The sequence below is a fragment of the Echiichthys vipera genome (genome assembly GCF_963691815.1).
Source record: "Echiichthys vipera genome assembly, chromosome: 14".
NCBI lineage: Eukaryota > Metazoa > Chordata > Actinopteri > Perciformes > Trachinidae > Echiichthys > Echiichthys vipera.
This window is the reverse complement of record NC_139839.1, coordinates 27,118,128-27,142,681: the sequence shown is the minus strand read 5'-3', so window position 1 is coordinate 27,142,681 and position 24,554 is coordinate 27,118,128. Positions and strand designations below refer to the sequence as shown.

At 40.7% G+C, this 24,554-nt stretch overlaps 1 protein-coding gene across 2 annotated transcripts in view; it reads left to right on the top strand.

Moving 5' to 3' along the window:
- ntm (neurotrimin) overlaps window positions 1-11,539 on the top strand; it is a gene marked incomplete at both ends in the record, with an annotated part of 681,284 nt that extends 669,745 nt beyond the window's left edge. For both annotated transcript variants that reach the window (XM_083927523.1, XM_083927522.1), the window contains 5 exons: window positions 2,375-2,503; window positions 3,272-3,392; window positions 3,778-3,929; window positions 6,760-6,795; window positions 11,439-11,539. In XM_083927523.1, the coding sequence (XP_083783649.1) occupies window positions 2,375-2,503; window positions 3,272-3,392; window positions 3,778-3,929; window positions 6,760-6,795; window positions 11,439-11,539 (539 nt within the window). The remainder of the gene's footprint in view (window positions 1-2,374; window positions 2,504-3,271; window positions 3,393-3,777; window positions 3,930-6,759; window positions 6,796-11,438) is intronic.
- Window positions 11,540-24,554: the final 13,015 nt, after the last annotated feature.

Below are 24,554 nucleotides of genomic sequence, written 5' to 3'. Positions count from 1 at the left end.
ATTTAGTTAGCAGAGGCACTCTGTGTTTCATGCGAGGCACTGTGCTTCCATTACAATAAACTGCAGGAACCCCTGCAGTGGTATCAAACAAGGCTTTGAACATCAGCAATGACATGATTATTTTAGTGATACAAGCATCAGCTCATATCAGACACAAGACTATTAACTACTATTACTATTAATCATGCAGAAGGAATCTTTAATATATCGATGCAGCTTTGTTACAGCTTTATTGTCAGTTGTTTTTATGAATTTATTTTTGAGGCCATTAACTAAAGAGAAACATTGATTTCATGTCAGCTGCTTACGCTTCTAATGTGAAGCTACCTGCTGTAAAACTGATGCCTGATTTGAGGACTTTGAGGCTGGCAGCCTTGTCTTGATTAACTCTCCTCAGAGGATACCAGTGTGGCTTTAAGTGACACTGCAGTCTCTATTGGCAAAATGTACTATCCTCTCTGGAGGAGAAGCCAAGCAGAAAAGGAACAGAACCTGCTACACCTATATGATACTTCCCGTCAGGCGATCAGTGTGCCGGTGAGAACTTCTCTCCATAACAACCTCCCCAGGTGCAATTCAGTTATGTGCCTAAACCCAGCAAAGTGAATCCATGTGCAATTTATTACTGTCAACTAGCAACACCTTGGGAGAAGGCTTGAAGTCAATTACGTCTTTTGTTCTTTACGTTGAGTGCTGTATTAAGTGTCTCTGTCAAGCATGTCAAATTGATGCAGGAAAAAGTAGCAGGGCTGGCATTTCCCCCTGTTCATAATGTCACATCTCAGTAGTAGTCTTGGTGTGCTCGCAGGCGACACAGTCAAAAAAGGAGCAGACTATGAAAGTTTTGACTGACAACTGATAATGAGTGGGGGCTGAACAAAGCCCTAATCACCAAGTTCAACAACCTCAGAAAAATGTCAGTAAGCGCAAAAGACAGTGTTGAAAGAAAAAATGGAGAAGCATGAGAGACACATGTCACGATATTTACTCGTGTGAACGTCACTGTGTGAATTTTGCCTGTCATACTAGATCAGGTTTCTACAAGAATGAACAGGACCTGTCACAGCTCCTGCTGATTCTGAACTTAGTTCTTTTTCCATGGACTGAATTTCTTTCTCTGTGTTGTTAATACCAAAATAGATGATCTTCTTTTTTTTTTTTTACTACTTTAATACCAGAACTTTTATTAATACACTGTGCTGCGTCACAGTGTAAATAAATACAAGTAAAATAAATTAGTCTCTGTAGAAGTTTTTAATCCTGTTGGGTCGAGTATTCTTGCATTGATAAAGACCTCTTTTATCTCAGGGTGTGTTTCATCTGCTTTTAAACATGCAGCCTCTTATCAAAAAGAATAATATGGACCTTTCTGTCCTCGCTAACTTCAGGCCTGTTTCAAAGCTTTTCTGTCTAAAGTTTTGGGGAAAGTAATTTTCACTCAGTAGAAAACCTTTTGAGATGCTCATGACATCTACTAAAAGATTCAGTCTGACTTTATATCATGCCATAGTACTGAAACAGCTCTTGTAAGAGTTTTTAATGATCATTTGTTAACTGCTGACTCAGGGAACTCAGGGATCTATGCTGGTGCTTTTAGACCCTTCTGCTGTGTTTGACATAGTCGATCCATAGGACCCTTTTATCACACCCTTTAACATTGTGTGGAAATTACAGGTATTGTCATTAAATGGGTCGGGTAATACCTAACAGAGTTTCTCAGTTCACCTAGGCAAAAATGCCATGACTGCTGACGCACTTAGTTGTGGGATTTCCCAAGACTGGTCCATTTTTAAGATACATATTATTCATTTTCACTATTGTGCTGTTGATGTACACATTTATTTGTCTATAAAAAGGCAACTAGTCTTAGTCATGCTTTAACTACCTATTTGTTAGACTACTGGTAATTATATGTGGAGGAGAATGTGTGTTGAACAATTGAATAAAGCTGTGCCATCGGTAGATGGTACAAAATGCAGCCGCTTTCCTTCTAACTGGAAAAACAGGATCACATAACACCAGTATTGGCCTCCCTCCACTGGTTTCGTGTCTGTTTCACGATTGATTTTAAGATTTTGTTTTCTGTTCTTAAGGTTTTAAATGGACTGACACCACCTTATGTAGCAGAACTATTGCATCTTCTTACTTCAGTTAAAGCACTGAAGTAGTTTTAAATGTGCTACACAAAGGAAGTTTGACTTCATAAATATCAACACCTTCCTCCTTTCCCTCAGTGCACCAGTGTGACGGTAACTTTCCAGAGGCAAGGCAGGAGTGTGAAAATAACAAATCTCAGCCACAGATTCTGACTTGTCAAATTAACTCTGAATCTCCCATCTCCACTTTCCACTTTGTGTGTGTGACCTTTTAATAGGGGACCTGGCGTCAGATGATGAGTACCTGGAAATCCCGTCTATCTCCAGACAGAAAGCAGGGACGTATGAATGCACAGCTGTCAACGATATTGACACAGATGTCCAGACCGTAGACATCACCGTCAACTGTGAGTCAACTGCCTTGGCTGAAGAATTAAAACATTTGCATTCGAATAAAGAGTGCTAAAATGATTGGTCCATTCATCAGTGAGTCTATTGGCAGAGAATACTCCATAATGTATTTTGATAATCCAATAATAATTAAAAGCATTTATTAAGTTAAAGTGCAGAAGATTTTCAGGTTTAAGCTTCTCAAAAATTAGCCTTTACAGTTCTTCTCTGCCCTATGTCATCATCAGTCCAATTATATAATATGCTTTTTTTTCTGAAAATCTTTGGCTTTGTGACTGTTGATTAGATAAACAAGACATCACATTAGGCTAAATAGTTTCACTCTATAACCATTAATGGCCTAATCAACATAAAATGGGGCTGCATTTTTACGCCTCAAAGGCCAGTTCCCAGGCCCCACAGAGCCCAGAACTACAGTAAATGGGATTTGGGCCCCATGAGCACTAACTTAATGCTCATCCAATGGCTACATTCTGCTCAAACTGCAACAGTAAAATTCAGTTAATATTGTGAAGCTTCCTTCAGTCCAAAAAGAATGGATTGTTTTAAATTAAAACCTGAGTTACCAGTTAATTCCTTTATTTACATCCATCATGCAGTTTCACCAGTGAAAGAACTATTGTAGATCAATTGAACTCCTGTTCACTTGTGGTCATGGTGTAGATCATCATGGCTGAGAAGACAAAACGCCCTGACCCATCTCCTTGACCTGTGCTGCCTTGTAATCCTGATCACAGTGTTCTGATGTGTCTGCCTCCTTGTAGATGCTCCAACTGTGTCAGAGGGCAGAGATGTTGGAGTGACTCTGGGCCAAAGAGGAGTGCTGGAATGTGCGGCTGATGCAGTGCCTGAGGCGGATTTTGAGTGGTATAAAGATGACAGAAGGTAATTTATTCTATATTTGCATTTTACACATTCAAATGGAAGAAGCATGTGTGTGTGTGTGTGTGTGTGTGTGTGTGTGTGTGTGTGTGTGTGTGTGTGTGTGTGTGTGTGTGTGTGTGTGTGTGTGTGCGCGTGTGTTTGTGTGTGTGTGCGATTGTGCACGCTTACTGTTTTCAGTTTTCAGATATTGATGGTTATTGATAGGCTGCCCATCATACAAGCATTAAGATTACTGCAAATCATTCCTATTTTTTTATTTAATTACATACTCAGGCCCATGGGTAATTTGTCAAGTGATGTTGAAAAAAAGAACAAACATAATTAACATTAACATGGTTAGTTACATTCACTTTTTGTTTGTGTAACATTTTTCTCTCACATCCAGGATCTTCAATGGCTTTGATGGCCTGGAAATCGTCCAAACTGGATCACTGTCGAAGCTGACATTTTTTAACGTGTCTGACGGAGATTACAGTAACTACACTTGTGTCGCCATCAACAAACTTGGGAGCTCAAACACCAGCTTCCTTCTGTTTGGTGAGTAAAGAAATCCGGTACATTTACTTATTCTCCATTTGCTTCTTTCTGTCAGTTTGATTCAACGTTTATTCTTTTCCTGAAAGTTTCTTTTTTATAATTCCAAATCATTATTGGCACATAAAGGTATGCATTCAAATGCAGGTAACCACACACAGTGTGGAGTAAATAAACCAAGATGAAATATATAAGTCTAAGTCATCTTGTGACTTTTTTTAAACCACTAATGTATGAAGACAACTGGATACTGTGGGTTACATATTGATTCAGATACACTTAAAATGTTGTCAGAATGCTGCGTTTTAGGGCCTACAAATCATTAGAGTCCTTCTTTGGCTCAGCAGGCTTACATTTCAGCTCACACTCACCAATGAGCCAATGACCAAGGAGCTCCAGTCAGTGATAATAATAATTCAGTATAGGGCATTTCAGAATGTTTGTAAACAACAGGTGTCAAGACACTTCCTGGTGGCAGAGCATGAGCAGCTTCCACTGACCTGCAGAGATCCAGCTTATACTGTAAACAGTGTTACACAGTTAAAAATGAAAATGTGTTGTGTTTGGGGTTGAGCCGCCTGATATACAGCAAAAGGTGAAGGCTTTTATCAATTTCCTTCAGAGAATTCTAAATGTATCCAGGTGAACCTATGGGTGAGGAGGTTAATGCCAGTAGACGTGGTCAAAAGTACCAGTGCTACAGAGAAGACTGTAAGACTGTGGAGGAGGGGGAGCCTCTTCTAACGGGGGAGACTGGAAACAAACCTCCATCATCGTGTTTGTGTCTCCAGACGACAGTTTCTGGCTAAATTCTAGCAAACTTTCTGTTAAACCATCATTGTAACCAAATATCGTTTTAACGGCTTAATTTATCTTTGTGTTAACCAGAGTGGTCAAAAGGACGCTAACACCTGTGATTTAGCCATGTGCTCCTCTAGTCAGACACACCGATCTCCTCGCCGTAAACACTGGGAGCTGCTGGTCGTCCACATTAACATCAGTGTTGTTAAAACATCCGGGACCATACTTCAGTCCTTCACAATAAAAGCATATGCTTTAACAGCTCCAAAATAAACCGTAAAGTCGTCTTCATTTCCATTTAAATGTAAACCACCACCTGAGCCACTCAGGCTGAGCATCGCCCAAACGTTCTGACTGCTTTCTCTTGTCAACGTCACTTTAGTTTACTAACTTGACATGGAAATGCTCATGTACAAATAGGAAATTTACCTTGGAGATTCTTAGAAGTGTATAAATAAATTCTACTTCAACTTCGGTGCAGATCAACCACGAATTCAAGCCATTCACTCTGGCTAAATGACACAGAAGGCTTTGTTGACTAGTGGTGCCATCGGCGAACGCTTCGACTTTTGCCACCTGGAAGAATGAATATTGTTGCTGTGACGTCATGGTGAATTGTCATATAGTCAGTTAAGTTTGAAGACCTGTCATTAAAACTGTGTTTGTACATGTTCTGGATTACTCTAGGTAGGGCTGGGCGAAAAACTCAAAATGATAATTTATAGTCTTTCATTTAAATTGTATTATTATCAAATATCAAGATACTGTGATATACAATTATGTATATATTGTTAACAAGCATATACTAATTCAGACTAGTTATCAAATATAGTTTTTTTTCTTTGTAGATTGCAATTTTGTTTTTACATCACACTTTTTGAATGCATTCCTTTATATTGTATATATTTATATTGTATATTTTCACTTGAAACCATTCTGTTCAGTACTTATTATTTGTCAAGTATTTAATTCAGACAGCAGTATACAAACATAGGCTTTCACCATGTGATGTTATCGAGATATGAAATTCCCAATACTGGGATAGAAAATTGAGGCCATATCGAGCCCAGCCTTACCTCTACGTCTCAACTCTGTACAGGCAACCAAGTCCTTTTTATGTAAAATTAACAGCAACAAAGAGTCTTACTGTTACATATGAATGTCTTATCATTCTGTGGTTAGGCACGATCAGATTTTACAAAAAAGGCAGCCGGATTATCTAATAAATGATTAAATGGGTTGACAGATTGATGAAGCCAGCAATGTCATGTATTGCATCATGTCAGTAAGGGGTTTCTTCAGGTGAGAGGGCATGCCGTAGTAATGAGGCTCTATGAAGATTCAGGAAAAATTTGTTGTACTTATTGCTGTTCCTGAAGGCTTACTTAACACAAAAGAAATCAACACATATCACCTAAAGTCACCTGAGTGGGAAATTCTGGAGAGATACCGATGTCTAAAATAACAATTTGGCCGAAAGTCGATACGTATGTTTTTTTGTTGTGGTTTATTTGGGGTGTTTTTGTTATTCATTTCCTCTTTTGTGCCAGTGAAACAAAAAAGCATAATTATAAAAAATTAACTGTTTTAAAGTCATCATCCCTTCATTATACTATTTTATATATTTTTTTAACCGCTTCAAAAGCCTCAGCCACAGCAGATAAACATCGCCCACTTCAATAAGTCAATGCCATCTTATTTGACCATTGGTCAGTTGCACTAAACAAGGGAAAATATAAACTGACCTTTGGCCGATACATCGGTGCATCTCTAACTAAAATCACGTGTAATAAAAATTCTTGCGATCTCTCAACAACTTATCAACACTGACTGGTGTTGATAACTGACGCCACCTGAACTGATGAATGGCTGTTGGCACTATTGTCACAACACTTAAGTATGTAACTGTTCAGCCACAATGTAAAAGTCTTTTGAGCAGCCTAATTTTCATGCTTTTCACAAGTGTTGTCAATGATTTGTTGCTGTTCCGTTTCCAATGTGTTGCTCTGTTCCATTTGTCCCCCTGGTGTAGTGGTAATTGAACCCACTAGCTCAACGCTATTGCAAGGTTAGTATTCCGCACCAGCATGCACCTCAACTGTTGTGGATCGAATGTATTAACTGCATGCTGGCACATGACAAAGAGCCATTTTCACAAACTGGAAGTCAGGCTGCAGGGTCACTGGAGTTACACACACTGTTTGACAAGAAGAGACAAATCCTTTCTGGGTTCTTTGTCAAAATTCTAGTTTTGGATAACTCTTTGTTCTCTTCATGAATTGACATTTTAAAGCTGTTGTATGGCAAACAGCATCTTTGAAAAAGAAGAGTGGCAAAGCAAACTGCTATTTATATTACATGTGAATCTTTGTGAAAATGGTCATTGCAGCCTGTTTTGCTAACCGTGTTTAATCTTCTCCTTTGCAAACCTAACCACCTCACTGTGTGACATGGCTTCATTTTGTATGCTCTTTTTTCCACTGTAAGTATTCATCTTTCATTATCATCATGTCTGCTTGTGGGATTGTTGGTACCTCTAGTTCTAGATTATTGTGATAGCAAACACTGCTGGTGTTTCTTGTATCTGCAAATAGTGATTGCAGATTGTAGATTTCTGGTGAAGATGAGGCTTGTCTGTTTTTAGAACAAGCATGTGAAGCAGTAGCGCTGAGATAAACACCTCACCCATCTTGTCATTTAATGCAGCATCTTGTATTCAAACCCACTCCATTAACACAACATAATTGTATTAATGGCTCTGATTCTGAGTAAACGTCATTATTCTAATTAGCCATATGCAGGATTAGGGATAATCCACTGTGGCGGGGTAATTGGATAGATGCCCCAAAGGAAACTGCGGTGAACTCACGGAAATCCAAGGGAAATGAGTAGTCATTGTGTTTCCAACTTCAAAGTAAAAAGTTCAAATTTGCCCTCAATCCTCATACAATGCATTCATTTAGATGGAACTTCCCTCCACTGAAAAGAGAACGATGAAAGTATTGTGTGTTTTTGCATCATAAAATTGTATTGTAGCCATCCAATCACTATATTACTAGAATATTAAAGGTGCTTTAAAAAGTAAAAAAAAATAAAGGTAACTGAGACACTGGCTTGTATTTTCATTCAATCTAAGTGTCACTGGAGTTACACACAAGTTAGGTAAAGCATGTGTCTTATTATGCTTTCTGTATTGTAGCCTAATGTATAACAATCTGGCAACTCTGAGTTTGAAAAAATGGCTCCATGCTAAAAATATACTTTCAAATGTGCTGTCACACTAAATGTACTGTATTTAATATTTTGTAGTGTAGTCAGACCTGAAGTATCCTCCAAAACAACATTGAGATCAGCATTAAATCTCCTGACTGAATTCCAGTTGCAAGTCACCAAAGCAAAGCTGGAAGTCAAAGCCTAATTTTAACAAAATTATGTGCTTTTTTAGAGCAGAGAATGCCCTTGTTAAAATTACCTGTTATGGAATAGATGCTGAGTAATGTTCAGTGTTAATCCTTAGTGTTGCATTTGATGCTGCAGACTATCTAGTTTTGATCATAACACTGCTTAATGGGTACTAATGGGCTAATTTTTTTAAATCAATACAATACTAGTATAACAAGTAGTAATACTAGTAAACAATACTCAATATCTATTTTGAAACATCAAAAAAAACGTTCCCCCTTTTTTAAAATTAACAACCAACATACAGATGATTTTCTTTCCCGTTAATTAACCTGTGCAGCCTTGGGTCGAAAATTTGACTGTAGATCTGCTTTTCTTGTAGCTTCGATACTTTCAATACTATCAAATGTGGATATCACATCACTTTGGAACATGGTGTTCAAAATTATTGGCGGCGTCCATACTTTTGACAACCTTAATACAGATATGATAGGAAAACAAATGAAATATGATGTTAGTGAACATTTGCGACGGTCTCTATGAAAGTTGACATAATAATCTGTGGCCGCAGACACTTTGGCATCAAAGTAGCAGAGCAGGCAGGGGAGGGAGGAAAGCTAATAAAATATTGTCACATATACTCCACGTGGCCATGTGGCTAGTATAAACTTGTTATCCATGCCTCCTAATCCCCAGTTATTCTAAACAATAGTGATGGGCAAATGAAACTTCAAGAAGCTATATGAACCATTTCCTTTATTTTCTGAGACCACAAGATGGCGCTCTCTATTCAACAAACGGTGGAAAGCACACTGACTTATGAGCCTTTGTCTTTAAACCAAAATAGAAAAGACTGTGAATGTTCTCATAGGCCCAGGTCATCGTTGTCCCCAAAGCAATTTCAGTCAAAAGCAACTGGAAATGGTTATTTGTCTAGGAAGACGTTCACCTCTCATCCAAGAGGCTTCATCAGTTAGAGTACGAGAGTGGTGTGTCAGACCTCCTCCTCTGTTTAGCGATGGTTTCTCTACTTTTGCATAGATGGCTTCTTTTACTCCTCCTTCAAACCATCTGTCCTCTCTGTCCAGGATTTGGAAATTGTTGTCATCAAAGGAGTGGGCTTTCTTCTTGAGATGTAAGTGGACAGCAGGGTCCAGGCCTGAGGAGTTAGCTCTCCTGTGTTGGGCCATGCGTTTATGCAGTGGTTGTTTTGTTTCTTCAGTGTAGAGATCTTTGCATTCCTCGTTGCATTGGACAGCATAAGCAAGATTTTTGTGGGTGTGTGGTGTTCTGTCCTTGGGATGTACTAGTCTCTGTCTAAGTGTGTTACTGGGTTTGAAATACACAGGGATGCAGTGTTTATTGAAAATCCTCCTGATTTTCTCTGATACCCCAGCCACATATGGAATGACTATGTTGTTTCTGTTGTTTTCTTTTTCTTTTTCAACCACTTTGTTTTTATTTCTTGAAGCAGCCTCCATTTTCAAAAAGGTCCAGCTGGGGTAGCAGCAAGTTGTGAGGGTGCCTCTCAGGTGCTTGCGTTCTTCGCCTTGGGCCTGTGAGCTGGTGGGTACGTTATCAGCTCTGTGTTGCAGGGTTCTGATAACTCCAAGCTTGTGTTCCAGGGGTTGGTGAGAGTCAAACAGTAGATACTGATCTGTGTGAGTTGGTTTTCTGTAAACCCCAATGTGGTGGCTCCTGTCATTCTCCATATGGACGTCACAGTCTAAGGCAAACTGTTGTCTTTGACTTCTTCTCTGGTGAACTTGATGTTTCTGTCCACAGAGTTTATATGTTCGGTAAAGTAGTTTGCACCTCTTTGGATTTGATTTTAACCCATGTGTGGTCCACATATCTGAACCAATGGCTAGGAGTTACTCCTTTGAAGGAGTTCAGAGCCTTGTCTTCTACCTCCACCATGTATAGATTTGCCACAATAGGGGATACTGGTGAACCCATGGCACAGCCGTGTTTTTGTCTGTAAAAAGTGGAAATATGTTGTGTTCAGGCACAAATCCAGAAGTTGGCAAACGTGGTCTGGTTTGAGATTTGTGTGGTTGTGCAAGGAGTTGTCCTGTGTGAGCCGCTCTCTTACATGGTTGGAATACAGGTGAACAAGCAAGTCACGTTGTAGGGTTCCAGTGACATCATCGGCCTTGTGAGAGATTAAATACCTGGATCTCCACACCAGTTAGTTGGACAAGTCCCTGCCTGGTCAGATGCATACATGAACTGATGAAGCCTCTTGGATCAGAGGTGAAACATCTTCCTAGACAAATAACCAAGTCCAGTTGCTTTTGACTGAAACTGCTTTGGGGATTACAAAATAGAAAACAAAAGAAAATGCATGCTACATGAGGCCTCATTTACCATCTCTTATAAACAATTAACAACAATTAACAGCAATCACAGTGATAACTGCAATCTCTTATATGTAGACTATTTTGCATGTAGAAAATACAGAGTGAAAGAGTCACCATGTTTATTCACTAGTGATGGGCAAATGATGCTTCCTTAAGCTATATGAAACATTTTCAACAAAGGGTTGAAAGCACACTGAAATACCATGCATTGAGCCATTGATTCTTTAAACCAAGAGCTCCATCTAGTTAACCTGACTCCTCCAGATGGATTGATTCTCATTTTCTCAGCATATCCATCTGAGAACTCTCGTTTGGAGATCTTTTGGGAAGGGGCGAAAATACTGGTTGCTGATTGGATAAACTATCTGTCTATCACCAACATACAACCAATCAACCAATCAGATCAACGAAGCGTATGACGTACTAACAGTGTCGAGGCAAAGCTCAGAAAGTGCACAACATGTGGGTAAAGGATATTTGTTGTTTGTGTTACATGAATTTACAGATAAAAGGCACAATTTCAGGAGCCCGGTCCATATTCAACAGAAGGATCCAGAGAAAAAAGAGTTAGTGAGCGGCTTGTTTACACTGAACAATCTCTTCTCGTTGCGTCACACTTAAATCCACCCCAAAACCAACGCTGACTGGTTCGGTCGCTTGGCAAACTTCTCCAAATTTTCTCAACCACACGTTACCAGACTGATCTGTGAGTAAAATACAATGGTGCTATCAGAGATCAGGATGGGCTCACAAGGCTAACATCTAGTGAGCTCAACAAATACAATTAATTCTTTTTGCCCATCACTAGTTTTCTCACAAAACGATACACAACAAAGCTATAGGTTTGCACTGTACAAGTCACAGTAATCATGTTCCAGGGCAAGCTTTATTTAATAACTATAAGCCTCTAATCCAAGTGTGTTTTTTTCTCCCCCTCCCCTGTTAGGACCGAGAGCAGTTCAGGATGGCAGCGGCGGCGCGATGGGAGTGCACTCACACACCTGTCTCCTCTTCATAGTGTTTCTGCCATTCCTGCTCAGATTTTGAAGAGGAATGGATTTGAACAAAAAGTATTTTGTGTGTGCGTGTGTGTGTGTGTGTGTGTGTGTGTGTGTGTGTGTGTGTGTGTGTGTGTGTGTGTGTGTGTGTGTGTGTGTGTGTGTGTGTGTGTGTGTGTGTGTGTGTGTGTGTGTGTGTGTGTTTGTTGTTCATAATGATGTTGACCCACTAATTAAGTACGTAACAAAAGTTCCTATTGTTTGTTTTTTTGCTTTAAATTTTTAGATTTTGAGGATGTAACAAATGTTTCACACTTTAATTGGATTATGTTGGAAATTTTCTCTCTAAATTATATTCTGGATTATCTCTTTTTACATATATGTTTCGGAGGAAAAATGATTTTTTTAATCGTGGTGTCTCTTATTCAAATGGTTTTATCCTCATTCTTGACTGCATTGCATATTCATCTCGACTCCAGGAAAAAGCAAATTTACAGCAAATAGGAGAGGTGAATGTTAAATACCTCAAAGTCAAACCGAGACAGTGAAGCAGAAGGAATTTAGGTTACCCTGAGGCTGAAAGCCTGGTATTATCCAACACTATTATCATATTTTTAATGTATAATAATTATCATTCAGTGTGGTTGTTGAAACATAATTGTTTTTGACCTTCAAGTATCTTTTGTTCTCAGCATTTTAGTGATATACTTGAAGTTGTGTTACCCTGATATTTTAATTTTATTTTTTCAGTTGTTTAGTTTTAAATATTTGAGAAGGGAAAATAAGAAGTTGTAATTACTTAGGACAAATATCCTAGTTATATGTCTTTGTTTTTTTCTTTACCAGTACAGTTGTACACAAAAAATATGTCATGAATAATTATGTAGTTAAAACTGGAGGAAGAGTTTACCCCACCTGTGTGGAGTCTATGTCTGACTTACATAATGCAGATGTATTAATGCTGTTGCTTCTTGTTTGAACATCATGCAATTTCTACACAACAGCTATTTGAGATAATGTTCCTTTTCATGTTCCAAACCAGCACGGGGGGCTTGAGACCACTCAGTATGATCATATATGTAGGAAATAAACACCTTCTGCATGTATTTAGACACCAATAACCCAAAGACTTTAGCAGTTCACACAGCACCACACTTCATAGGATTTTTAGTCTCATAACTAAACAAAACACGTTTTTCCTTCTATTGTCTTTTCACAAACAAGAGGCTAAACATGTATCATTTGGAAATCTAAAATTATAGATACATTTAAACCAAAATGTACAGTATGTGGTTAATGACTGAAATGTTCATGTGAACATGACATTTCCAGCTCTTAAAAGAATTGCAGGCTTACTTTACAGTATGCGGGCCAATTGCAATAACCAAGATCGATCAGAGCTCTGAGTAAAAAATCTACAGCTGCTCTTATCACTTAATGTATAGCTTGCCTTATCAGAAAAGCAGGACATGCGTTTTTTTAATGGAGGAAGATCAGACCACTGGCATTTTGACAGGCAACCGACATAGGACATGGACCACCGTTTCCTTATTTTGTTTTGAACATGAGGATTTTATGCAACAATCAGAAACCTCTCACAACACGGCAGCAAGAATTAAAGCCAGTGATTTCTTTTTCACATTTCTTGTGTTGGCAAACAAGTCACACCAACTTACCACACTCAGGTTCACCCCAGCAGTGGAAAATGCTGAGTGACAACAAAAAAAAGTAAGATTTGGTTTTAAGCTACTGGTTTTATAATAATGCCTTTCTTGCAAAACGCATCACTGCTTGTGTTTGTGGACGTACAAATACAATCATCTACTGGTCGCTGCTTTCTTGCATCATCATTGGACTTTGTGCAGCACTAAAGGATTTGCAGGATTCCTGTAACGCAGCATCACAAAGGAAGAGTGAATTACAGCAAATTAGTGTGTCTGGTTGGTGTCGGGCCATTGATGAGCTTCTTATGATCCCACAGCTCTGATTGAGTGTTTTCACGTATGGTAATTTTTTAATGGATGCAAGCTCAGTCGACACTGACAGACACAAAACAAGAAGAGCATAGACCAATGATCTCTGCTCTGTTCACACTCACCTTTTCCTCCCTTTTCCCCCTGGCTTACCTCAGCCCCAGTGATGTCGTAGTCCTTCACATGTACACCTCAATTATTCTTTTAAACTCAGCCCCATTCTCTTAGGGATAACAAGGTTTGTGCTCCTTGATGTGAAAAAAGAGCCAATATCCAAATCAAAATGGTATGAAAGAGATGGGGCCATTATTGAAATTGATCAGGGTAATCATCAGCTGACTCTGACAAGCTAATCATGGTTTGTTTTCTCACACAAGACAATGAGAGAGAGAGAGAGAGAGACACTGCAGACTATTATTCATCTCCAGCACAGTGATGTTTGGAAATGACATGGTAATTATTCCATCCCAGCTTGAAGGAAGGCACCACTGATCTCACATCTATTTTGCATAGTCATTTAACCACATTTAAGATGAACTGAAGTCAGATCACCTCCAAAGGAGGTCTGTCTTGGGATCCCTTCAGAAGAGTTTGCATGAAGTGGTTCGCTGTCAATATGCACAAACAATCACAGCCTCATCGCTTTGAATTCACTTGAAAGGTTGAAAAGGAGCCAAATGTGCTGAACACCTTGCTTAATAGTTTGTCTCGAAATATCACTTATTAGAAACAAAGACACCTCACTTCTCTTTCGCTCTCACACACATGCCACAGATTGTACTGAGGTAAAACAGTTTCTTGTATATTTCTAAATACATTTCTTTTGTAGAAAAGCCAAGCACACGTTGTAAAAACTGGTAATTTCTTCTTTTTTTTTTACTACCTCTGAGCAGTTGTTCAGCAATTTGCCCATGTATTTAACGACACAGCTACTGCCACCTTAATGTAATATTTAGATCTGGTCATGGGTGTGCATTTGTGTGGGCGGTAATGACAGCAAGGCTTGTTCACACCCTCGCTACATCACCCTACTGTTGCTTCTCCTGGAGGACCACAGCATTTCACAGGTTTCTGAAAGGAAAGCGTAGACAGCAGAATGTTTGCAGTTAATTGCTTTGTCCTTAATAATTGGAATATTCTTTTTTTTTTATGTCATATCGAACAGTATACTTTCTTGAACCAAGCACACTATTGCTGAGGACAAAGAGTAGGCGCTTGCCTTTAGAACATAGACAGACCTGTACAAACCAGCAGGGCTGCTGTCAACCTATAATATGTATTTCTGGATGACGTGAAAATTAATGCTTTTTTCACATCACCAGACGTAAGGAGGTGGTCGTGTGGCTGTATTCACTGAATACTCTGATAATACCAGTACCATGTGGTCACTATGGAAGTGTTTCAGAGTTGAGGCTGCACTGAGAATCACAGACGCCAAACCAAAACTGTGAAAATTAATATTCTGAGTTTAGATGATCATTAAGAGGAACCCCTGTTAATTCTTCATTTCAAACCAGCATATTGTTTATGAACTCTGATGAGATCTGTGGCCACAGACAAAATGTGTGAAGCTGTGAAGCACTGAGCTGGAGAAGCAAGATTCAGGCTAAGGGCAGTCTGATCTGTGATCTGAGAATGAGGGATATGCCTTTTCAGTGGAGCTGGGAAAAGACCTGTCAGATCACCGCTGGAACTCAAGCTCGATCAAATTTCTAAAGTTTTGGCCTTGGTCTGAGCTGCATGCACCAGAAAAGTCTCATCTTCATTTACTTGTTCTCAAACCCGCGCTGTTCCGAATGTGTAACAAGAGAAGGCATGTGGAGAAAACTTTTGGCAGCTGCTTCCTAAAAGGCTTCATTTGGATTTTTTTTCTAACCTGAGGCCTTTTGTATTACTTATCACCACTGCTGTCAATGCATTATGGGCACTGGTAGCCTCAAGGTTAAAAAAAGCTGGCTTGTAGAACAGTTAAAATAACACTTACATTACATTACGTGTTAGAGTGTGATGTTTTGTTGCAGCTCTTTATTTGAGAAATCTCTATATACCTAATGTCCTAATGTCCTGTCGTTAACTGGACTGCTCCTCCATTGTGTAAGTCTCACCCAGTGTGGTGATTGTATCTCTTTGCTACATACAGTACAGTAATATCCTGTTTATGCAACCAGTCTCTTCAGTAGCTAAATAAAGTTACAAACTGAACATTGATTGTTTCTCCCCATGCTGTATGCTTCCGACAGCTGCATATGACATGCATCACGGTCAGGTAAACTGAACACAGTTGGCCTTGATGCACCTATTTCATATGGAAATGAGCAACTGCCATAATTGGAAATAATTTACCATCTCTCTGACAAATAGTAGGCAGTCGTACTGCAGCATTGGCATAAAAAAGTCAGCCTCTGAGCTTTCTTATTAGAGCAAATGCAAATGCTCCAAACTCCCACCAAGCATGACTTTTAAAAAGGATATGGAAGACATGCTGCAAGTGCCATTCAAGCCAAACTTATAATGATCAAATCTAGCACCCCAGGAGAGGATCTTGGAAGTACACTAGTAAAATATTTCTGATCCAGAGTTCAGCTCGGAAACTGCACCGAGAAGGCCTGAATACACATAACTTTTCCTTTTTCTTTTTGACTCCAGTCACTCAACTCTGAATCACAGCCCATGAAGGCTTATATTTTGGCAGTAGCGCTGCATATTTATGGTGATATGACCAATTCCAGTGTCTGTTTGAAGATTGCACATGGGCCCAGTTGGAACAAGGGCTAAGTTGGTAAAAAAACAAAACAAAAAAATCAAAGATGGGTATTGGTATATGTCTTTTTTGTCTCCATATGTACAAGTCAAGAGAGCAGGCTTTGAAGTAAACTTGATACCATTTAAGAAAAATGAGCTTGTACCCGCCAGATAGTACTATTCATTTTAGGTGTTTTGTGACATTTTTGTGATTTGCATTGGAGTCTGGAAGAGATCATTTTTGGATGTGAACTTTGGTTGGACATGAGATATTAAATCTTTCCTTCAGCTGCCAGGGGATTGTTACAGCAGACGCATGGAGAAGTCTCTAGATCTGTTGGGATTTCTTTTGGATGATTCACATGAATATAATTCTGCCCTTTGTCTGGTTACAAGTTCACAGGGCTCTCTTCTGATTGGATTGTTCCCAAGTGGAGGGGGACCTCATTCTATTTGACTCCCTGCATTGTAAACGATTGTTGGTTCATATGTATTTTTCTTGATGAAAAGTGTGTGCTCATATTTAAGACTGACAATAATAAAATGTTGTATCTTAAGATTGTGTGCATATATTGTTGGTGTCTTTCATGTTTTATTCATGGTAAATATACAGATATGAATAAATTACATACTCTCCTATACTGCACTGCCATCAGATCTTTCCAAGATGCACAACAGGCGGAGTTTCCTCCAGTGGCACCTATCCAGAAACAAGACAAACCTATTGATTTTCTGATCCCTCAGAAGTCCTGACCTTGGACTGAGCTCATTGTGGTCTGTCCACTATATTACCAACAACCCCTAACTGCAGTTCTCTAAATGACACCAGTGTGTCTTTAAGCCTGCACACAGTGTATTTTACAAGTTCTGGTACATCAATTATGTAAACCACAGCAGGAGGTCTGCCCTAATGCTCTGAATGTGTTTCTCTTCCTCCGCTGTAGCTGCATGCAAAAGCCATATCCTATTCTCATTCATTTGCTGTATAGATGATAAATGTAAAGATATTCTGGAGGTTTCCACTGTAAGTTGTCACTGGCAGGGGTGCCTGTAACCTGGAGCAATGCTTTACCGTGTATATAAGGTAGAGCATTTCTGCATTTTTTAAGCAGTGACAAATTTCTTTGCAGTTTATACCACACTGCTCTACTTCAGCCTTGACAAATATTTAATTCATGCAAACATCTGCTCTTGGCAGTGGAGAGTTGTTCCATACACCAGAGACTGAATAGTGTTAGGAAGATAAAAGATTCCCTTATGTTAAAGACCAGTTTCCCTAAAATCAAAGCTCACATAGTAATACATAGTATTTCAGGCCATTCTAAGCTACGTGGTTAATTTTTTTAGGCTGTATTTTATACTTTTTGTCACTTAAGATCAATAAAACTAAACATTGAAGGGACAGCTGTGCATAAAACAATGAAACCAGCCAGCCTGTACATTTCTGCATTATTTCATACAGGGTGATGGTATATCTGCTTGGCCTTGGGCCTGACGCACCTCCTACGGTGCCTATGGAGGACTGTGCATGGCAGGGGCGTCCGCTTCCCTGAGCCAGGCCTAAACCTGACCGCATACCAAAGAGCAGGTTGAGCTGCTGGGGACTACTGTTCTCGGATGTTTCGCCCCTTAGCCCAGAACATCTCCCAGTGGCGGGGCAGTGTACATGGGGACGTCTCCCCGACACTCCCTTCAGCTCAACCTATATTGTTGTTCCCCCCCAAGACGTGTCTCGCCGTCTCAGCCAGAGCCAGTGGCTTGCTTTCTCTGCTTCTTCTGACAGTTCTTTGGTGGCTTTGCTTAGGCGGGCCCCCCGTAGCCCCACGTCTCTCAGCAGGCGTGACATGGAACTGCCGACAAGCCCCTGACCCCCAGCTCTACCGGGTACGTCCTTGCATGCCAGCCGCTTTCTCTGCACTCTGTGACCAGGTCTGCATATTTCGCCCTCTTCCTCTCATAGGCAGTTTCCATTCCCTCCACCCATTGCACTGTCAACTCCAACAGCAGTACGGACTTCGCAGCTGCGGACCACAGTACCACGTCAGGTCTTAGGGTGGTGGTACATATTTCCTGTGGGAACTGGAGCTGTCGACCTAGATCCACTTCCATCTGCCACTCTGCCCCTGGTGTTAACAGCTTGGAGGATGGTGCTCTCTTGCTGGAGTGTACTGCAGGTTCACCCTGCCTGTGGAAGTGGATCCTCTGTTGGCTCCCTGTTGGGTTCTGGTTATTGGCATCCTGCCGACTTTTCTCCAGCACCTCCGCCAGCTTCCTGAGCACTTGTGAGTCGACCTTGTGTCAGAGCTGTTTTACATCCTGACAGGACATGCTGGAGCGAGGCATTGATGGTGCCACAGAGGTCGCAGGATTGCTCTGTTCCAAACCACTGATGGAGATTTCGGGGGCTCAGGAGCGTGTCGTAGGTTGCTCTAATGAGGAAACTAAGTCGAGCTTGTGGCAGTTTCCAGAAGTCTGCCCAGCTGAGTGCTCGACTCGCGACACCCTCCCAGGTCGTCCACCGCCCCTGCTGCCCCTGTGCCACAGACTTCACTCTGAGCTCTTCCTGTTCCACTCTGGTGACCTCGGCAGCAACAAGGCCCTTCCTCTCCTTCCTGTTTGCCTTGGACCATAGGTGGATCACCTTGGTGTTCACACCAAGCCGGTTTGGAACAATAGAGTATTTGGATGCTGTAATCGTTGTACCCAACTAGAAAGTAAAATAAGTGGAACTGGAAGCTTGGTGACCGATAAGCTGTTGTGGAGGTGCAAAACAGGCAATATGATAGCTTCCTCCATTTTGTAGTCTCAGGGTTTCCCCATTCCATTACAGCACATAACTGTCGTTGCTTTGTAAATGGTCAACAACTCAGCACAATTTAGTCTATGTAAAGCACGGCAAATGTTCTCTGCAAGATAATCCACTGATTAGAGCAATTGCATGGAAAAGCAATGTCTGCACTCCAAAACCTGATGTGATAGAACCATGACTGTTTATTCTTTTGGTGACAATGTTAGAGTGACATAAGACAAGTGCCACAACACACCTGGGAGTCCCAGTCCTCCTCTGGGTCAACTTTTAAAAGAGTGAAAATGTACTTAAATTAAGACAGAATCGACAAGACAAAGACTCTATGGCAAATAGCACCTTTCTAGTCTTCTGATCACTCAACAAGCTTTACACTAAATGCCACATTCACCCTTTGACATACACATTCATACACTGATAAAAGAAGCTGCCATGTAAGGTGTCATCCATCTGCTCATCAGGACCCTGATCTTATCATTCACACATCAGCACAGACTTAAGGAGAAGTTTGGCATTCAGTATCTTGCCCAAGGAAACTTTGACATGCAGACTAAAGGAGCCAGAACTTCCAATTAGTGGACAACCCTCTCTTCCTGCTGAGCATGTTAGATAAATCAGCATGCTCACAATGATGCAAACATGTCAAGCTTTAGCAGGTATATTCATTGTTTAGCAATTTAGCTTGCTAATCAGTGGCGGACTGGCGGTGGGGTGATGGGGCTACTGGTGCCTCTATGGTTGAAAAGTGGCAAAAACGAGAGGAAGTACCTTATTGTCTGCCCTTTGCATGTAAAAAAAAAAAAAGATGAGTGCCCTCTAGGGTGCCCCTTCATACAATAAATGATGCAAGAATATGGCAAACCAAAAAAAAAACATGTTGCAGATGTTCCTCTCTTTGATATCCAATGAACGAGGAATGCGAAAGACTAATAGCTACATTCTGTGGTACTTAAAGTGAAATTCCGGTGTAAAATCATCCCAGGGTTATTTAGGCAAATCAAATAAGCCATCAAGACACTAACAGCCTGTCGCGGCTAACATGGATAAGCTCGGGGCGGCGAGTTGAAGGCATTAAAACGTCTTTTTTAACCCCTAATACTGCTCAAAATAACACCAAACATCTGCAATTGCTAGATAAGAGTCCCTACACATTAACCAAAGCACCAACAACGTAGTTAGTGAACACAGAGTTTATTAAAAGGGTGTTTTGAAAGGCTTACCTACTGGCCCCGGTAACAGCTGCTCCATTCACATCAATTACCAAATACAATCTAAAGGGAATGCCCATTGATGATTCATTCCAGCACAACACATAATTCAATTCAATTTTATTTATAGTTCCAAATCATAACAAAAGTTATCCCAGGACACTTTACAGAGTAGGTATAAGCCCCACTCTCTGACTTATTTATGATTTACATAGACAAAACAATTCCCTCTTTGAGCACAGTGGCAACGAAAATCCAATGGATGGACAGAGAGAGACAATGACAGACACAAAGACAGACGGACACACTTCCAGAGATGCAAGCAACAACAGAAGTAACAGTAACTATAATAATATCTATAGTAATGTGAATATGACTTATATGTTATGACAGTACATATAGTAGAATAGTAGAAACAAATACAGCTAAGGTGACAGAACATGACAATGATACTAAGTGTAGTGGTAAATATGATAATAATAATGTGGGGCGGCTGTGGCTTGGTGAGAGAGTGGGTCGTCCTCTGTTCGAGAGATTGGTGGTTCGATCCCCATCTCCCCCTGGTCCACATGTCGAAGTGTCCTTGGGCAAGACACTAAACCCCGAATTGCTCCCCGTGCTGCGCATGGGTGTGTAAATGTGGTGTGAATGGTTAGATCAGATTAGATGGTATGTAGATGTCCACTGCCATCAGTGTGAATGTCTGTGTGAATGGGTGAATGTGACAGACACTGTGAAGCGCCTTGAGTAGTCAGATGACAAGAAAGGCGCTATATAAGTACAAGTCCATTTACCATTTACCATAATGATGAGTGATCAGTGAGACATACCACTGATGATGTTTTTATGGCTACAAATGTAATAATTTATGAGACTAATGACAGTATATATGAGCAATAGTAATAATAGCAGCAGGAAGCATCATGCAGGACCACGGCAGCAGGCACCACCAAGATCAGCAGAGACCTGCGAGACGACAAAGCACAAACAACTCCGGGGAAGAAGTTGAATTAGTAACATGCATTGATGAGACATGGATGATACAGACAGAGAGGAGAGAAGCTCGGGGTATCAGGAACAGGATTATCCCCCGGCAGACTAGGCTTATAGCAGCATCATTAAGCAGAACAAAATCCGCTTGGGCCCTGGACATGCAGGCTCTAAGAAAAATTGAATGCCAATAACAACACAGCTAAGGGGTCGTAAGCCCTTACTATGAGCTTTATCAAAGAGAAAAATTTTAAGTTTACTTTTAAATATGGGGACGGTGTCTTCCTCCCGAACAAAACTTGGGAGTTGGTTCCACAGGATTTTACAGGTAGCAAGTGCAAAGAAGCTTATACAGGAGAAATATATTCTCTTCCATTTGTTTTAGTTAGTACATGAGCTGCAGCATTTTGGACCAACTGGAGACTCTTAACAGACTTATTGGAGCAGCCTGATAATAAGGAGTTGCAGTAGTCCAGCCTAGACGTAACAAATGCATGGACTAGTTTTTCTAGATCTTTCTGAGACACAGTGTTCCTAATTTTCACAAAATAACGCAGGGGAAAATATGCTGTCCTTGTCGTTAGTTTTATGTGAGTACAAAGGACATATCCTGATCAAAAATAACACCCAGATTCCTTACTGTGGTGCTGGAGGACAACATAACATCATCCAGAGTAACAATATCTTTAGCTATTGATTGTCGGAGGCCTGCGGGGGCCAAGTACAATGACTTCAGTTTTATCTCAGTTTAACATCAGAAAATTGCAGGTCATCCAGCTTTTTATTTCCTTAATGCACATTTGAAGTTTAGCTAACTGATCTTTTTCTTCTGGTTTGATCGCAATATAATTATGTTTCATCAGCATAACCATGAAAATTCATGGAGTGCTTCCTTAGAATATTTCCTAAAGGAAGCATATATAAGGTGAATAGAATTGGTCCAAGGACAGAACCCTTTGGGACTGACTTTAGTGTCCATGGAGGATTTGTCGTTAACATGTACAAACTGAGATCTATCTGATAAATAAGACTTAAACCAGCTTAATCTGGTTCCTCTAAGGCCAATTAGATGCTCCAGTCTCTGTAGCAGGATGCGATGGTCAATAGTGTCGAAGGCCGTACTAAGATCTAGTAAAACAAGTACAGAGACAAGTCCTTTGTTTGAAGCTATTAGAAGGTCGTTAGTAATTTTTACCAGTTCTGTCTCAGTGCTATGATTCATTCTAAATCCTGACTGGAAGTCCTCAAATAACTCATTATTATGTAAAAAGTCACACAGCTGATTGGCGACTAATTTCTTGAGTATCTTAGAGAGAAAATGAAGGTTAGATACAGGTCTATAGTTGGCTAGTAGTAGTTTAATTACAGCTACTTTAAAAGACTGTGGTACATAACCTGCTGATAAAGACATGTTAATCATATCTAATACAGGAGTGCTAACTATAGGTAACACTTCTTTAAGTAACCTAGTTGGAATAGAGTCTAGGAGACAAGTAGAAGGCTTTGATGCTGAAATAGTAGAGGTTAATTTGTTAAGGTCAACTGTAGAAAAGCAGTCCAAGAATATATCAGGTTGTACAGCTGTTTCTAAGGTTCCTGGGTTTGAAGAAAAATTGGTGCCAAGCGAGTTGATTTTGTCTCTAATAGTTATAATCATGAAGTCGTTACTACTGAGGGTTATAGGAATACATGGCTCAATATTTTTTTATTGGCTTTTGCAGACAAGAACACAGAAACAGGTATAGCACATGTACAGTACGTCTGCTTTAAGGTGAAAAACACAGAAAAAAACAGAAAAACCAGAACATCAATCCCGCTATCCCTCCCAACAACCCACGTCGGACACGGTCACAATGAAAAAAAAAAACAAGTAACCAAATTACATGTAACATAAGTAGATAAAGTAAGATAAAGTTAAAAAAAAAAAGAAAAGAAAGAAAAACACACTAAAGAACTATTAGCAAAAATAATTAACATAATTTAAGAAAGACAACAAAAAATAAATAAATAAAGGGGGGGGGGGCTCTCTCCTCCAGCACTAGGAAGTCTCATCAGCATCCTCAGGAATAGCAGTAATACTATTGCTAATAGTCACATAAAACTGTGAAAACCTGAACCTCTCCAACTGGATACATTGCAAAATTTCACGGATCCAACTTTTATGAGTCGGTAGAGAAATGTCACGCCGCGGCCATGAACACTACCCCAGCGCCACTACCCCAGCCATGGGCGCAAGATGCAGGATGGCTTCCCCTGCACAGTATTTGGGAGAGCCCGGAACTTGCAAGGTCTTTTTAATAGACTGCTCGCTGCATTTTGAACTTCTGCCTCATGCATTCCCCACAGACCGCTCAAAGATTGCCTTCATGATTTCTCACATGTCTGGCAGAGCCAAGGCCTGGGCTGCAGCTGAATGGAGCCAGGGCTCTGTTCTCTGTTACTCTCTCCCTGATTTCCAGACCGCACTACTCAAGACTTTTGACCCTGTTACCAAACACAGAGAAAGGGTGCAGGAACTCAGCGTTCTCACGCAAGGCAGCGGGTCTGTATGTAACTATGCCATCCGTTTCCGCATTTTGGCGGTGGAGAGCGGATGGAACGCCACAGACGTGTTTTTGAAAGGACTTGCAGCTCCCATTCAGGACCTCCTCGTCCCTCTGGATCTTCCCACCGACCAGGACGATCTCATGGTCCTCGCTATCCGAACGGATAATCGGCTCACACAGCTCAGACGACAGCGAGGCGGAGGATCCGCGGCGACATAGCGACACCCTCGCTCTTCGCTCTTCGCTACAGAGCGGACAGTCCTGCCACCGTTCACCACCAGAGCCACGACCTCGTTTCGCTCCAATCAAGACGAGGAGCCCATGCAGCTGGGAGGAGCCCGGCTGACAGGAGGGGAGGTCGGTGACGGTGAGTCCCGTTAAGTCTTCTCACCATACTCCCCGTATTCACTGTCCAAATTTTGCATCATGCCTCATTCAATCAGAACGCCCTCATCGACTCTTGAGCTGATGAGAGCTTAATGAGTTGGGGTTGAGCTAAAAAGCTAGGCATCCGCTCAGAGCTACTGGCCAAACGTATTCGGGCCAGGTCGCTCAACAGCCAAGAATTTTTTTTCCATAACCCATGTCAGTGAACCAGTAAGAATGCGGATTGAAAGTCACGAAGAATGCATTCGCTTTTATTTATTCACGTCTCCCATGCACTCGTTGATCTTAGGATATCCATGGCTCATACAGCACAACCCACACATAGACTGGAAGACTGGGAACATCATTAGGGGGAAAAAGGGGTGCGCCAAAGACTGTACGGTGTCCAGCCATCTGAATGATGTAACCTCTA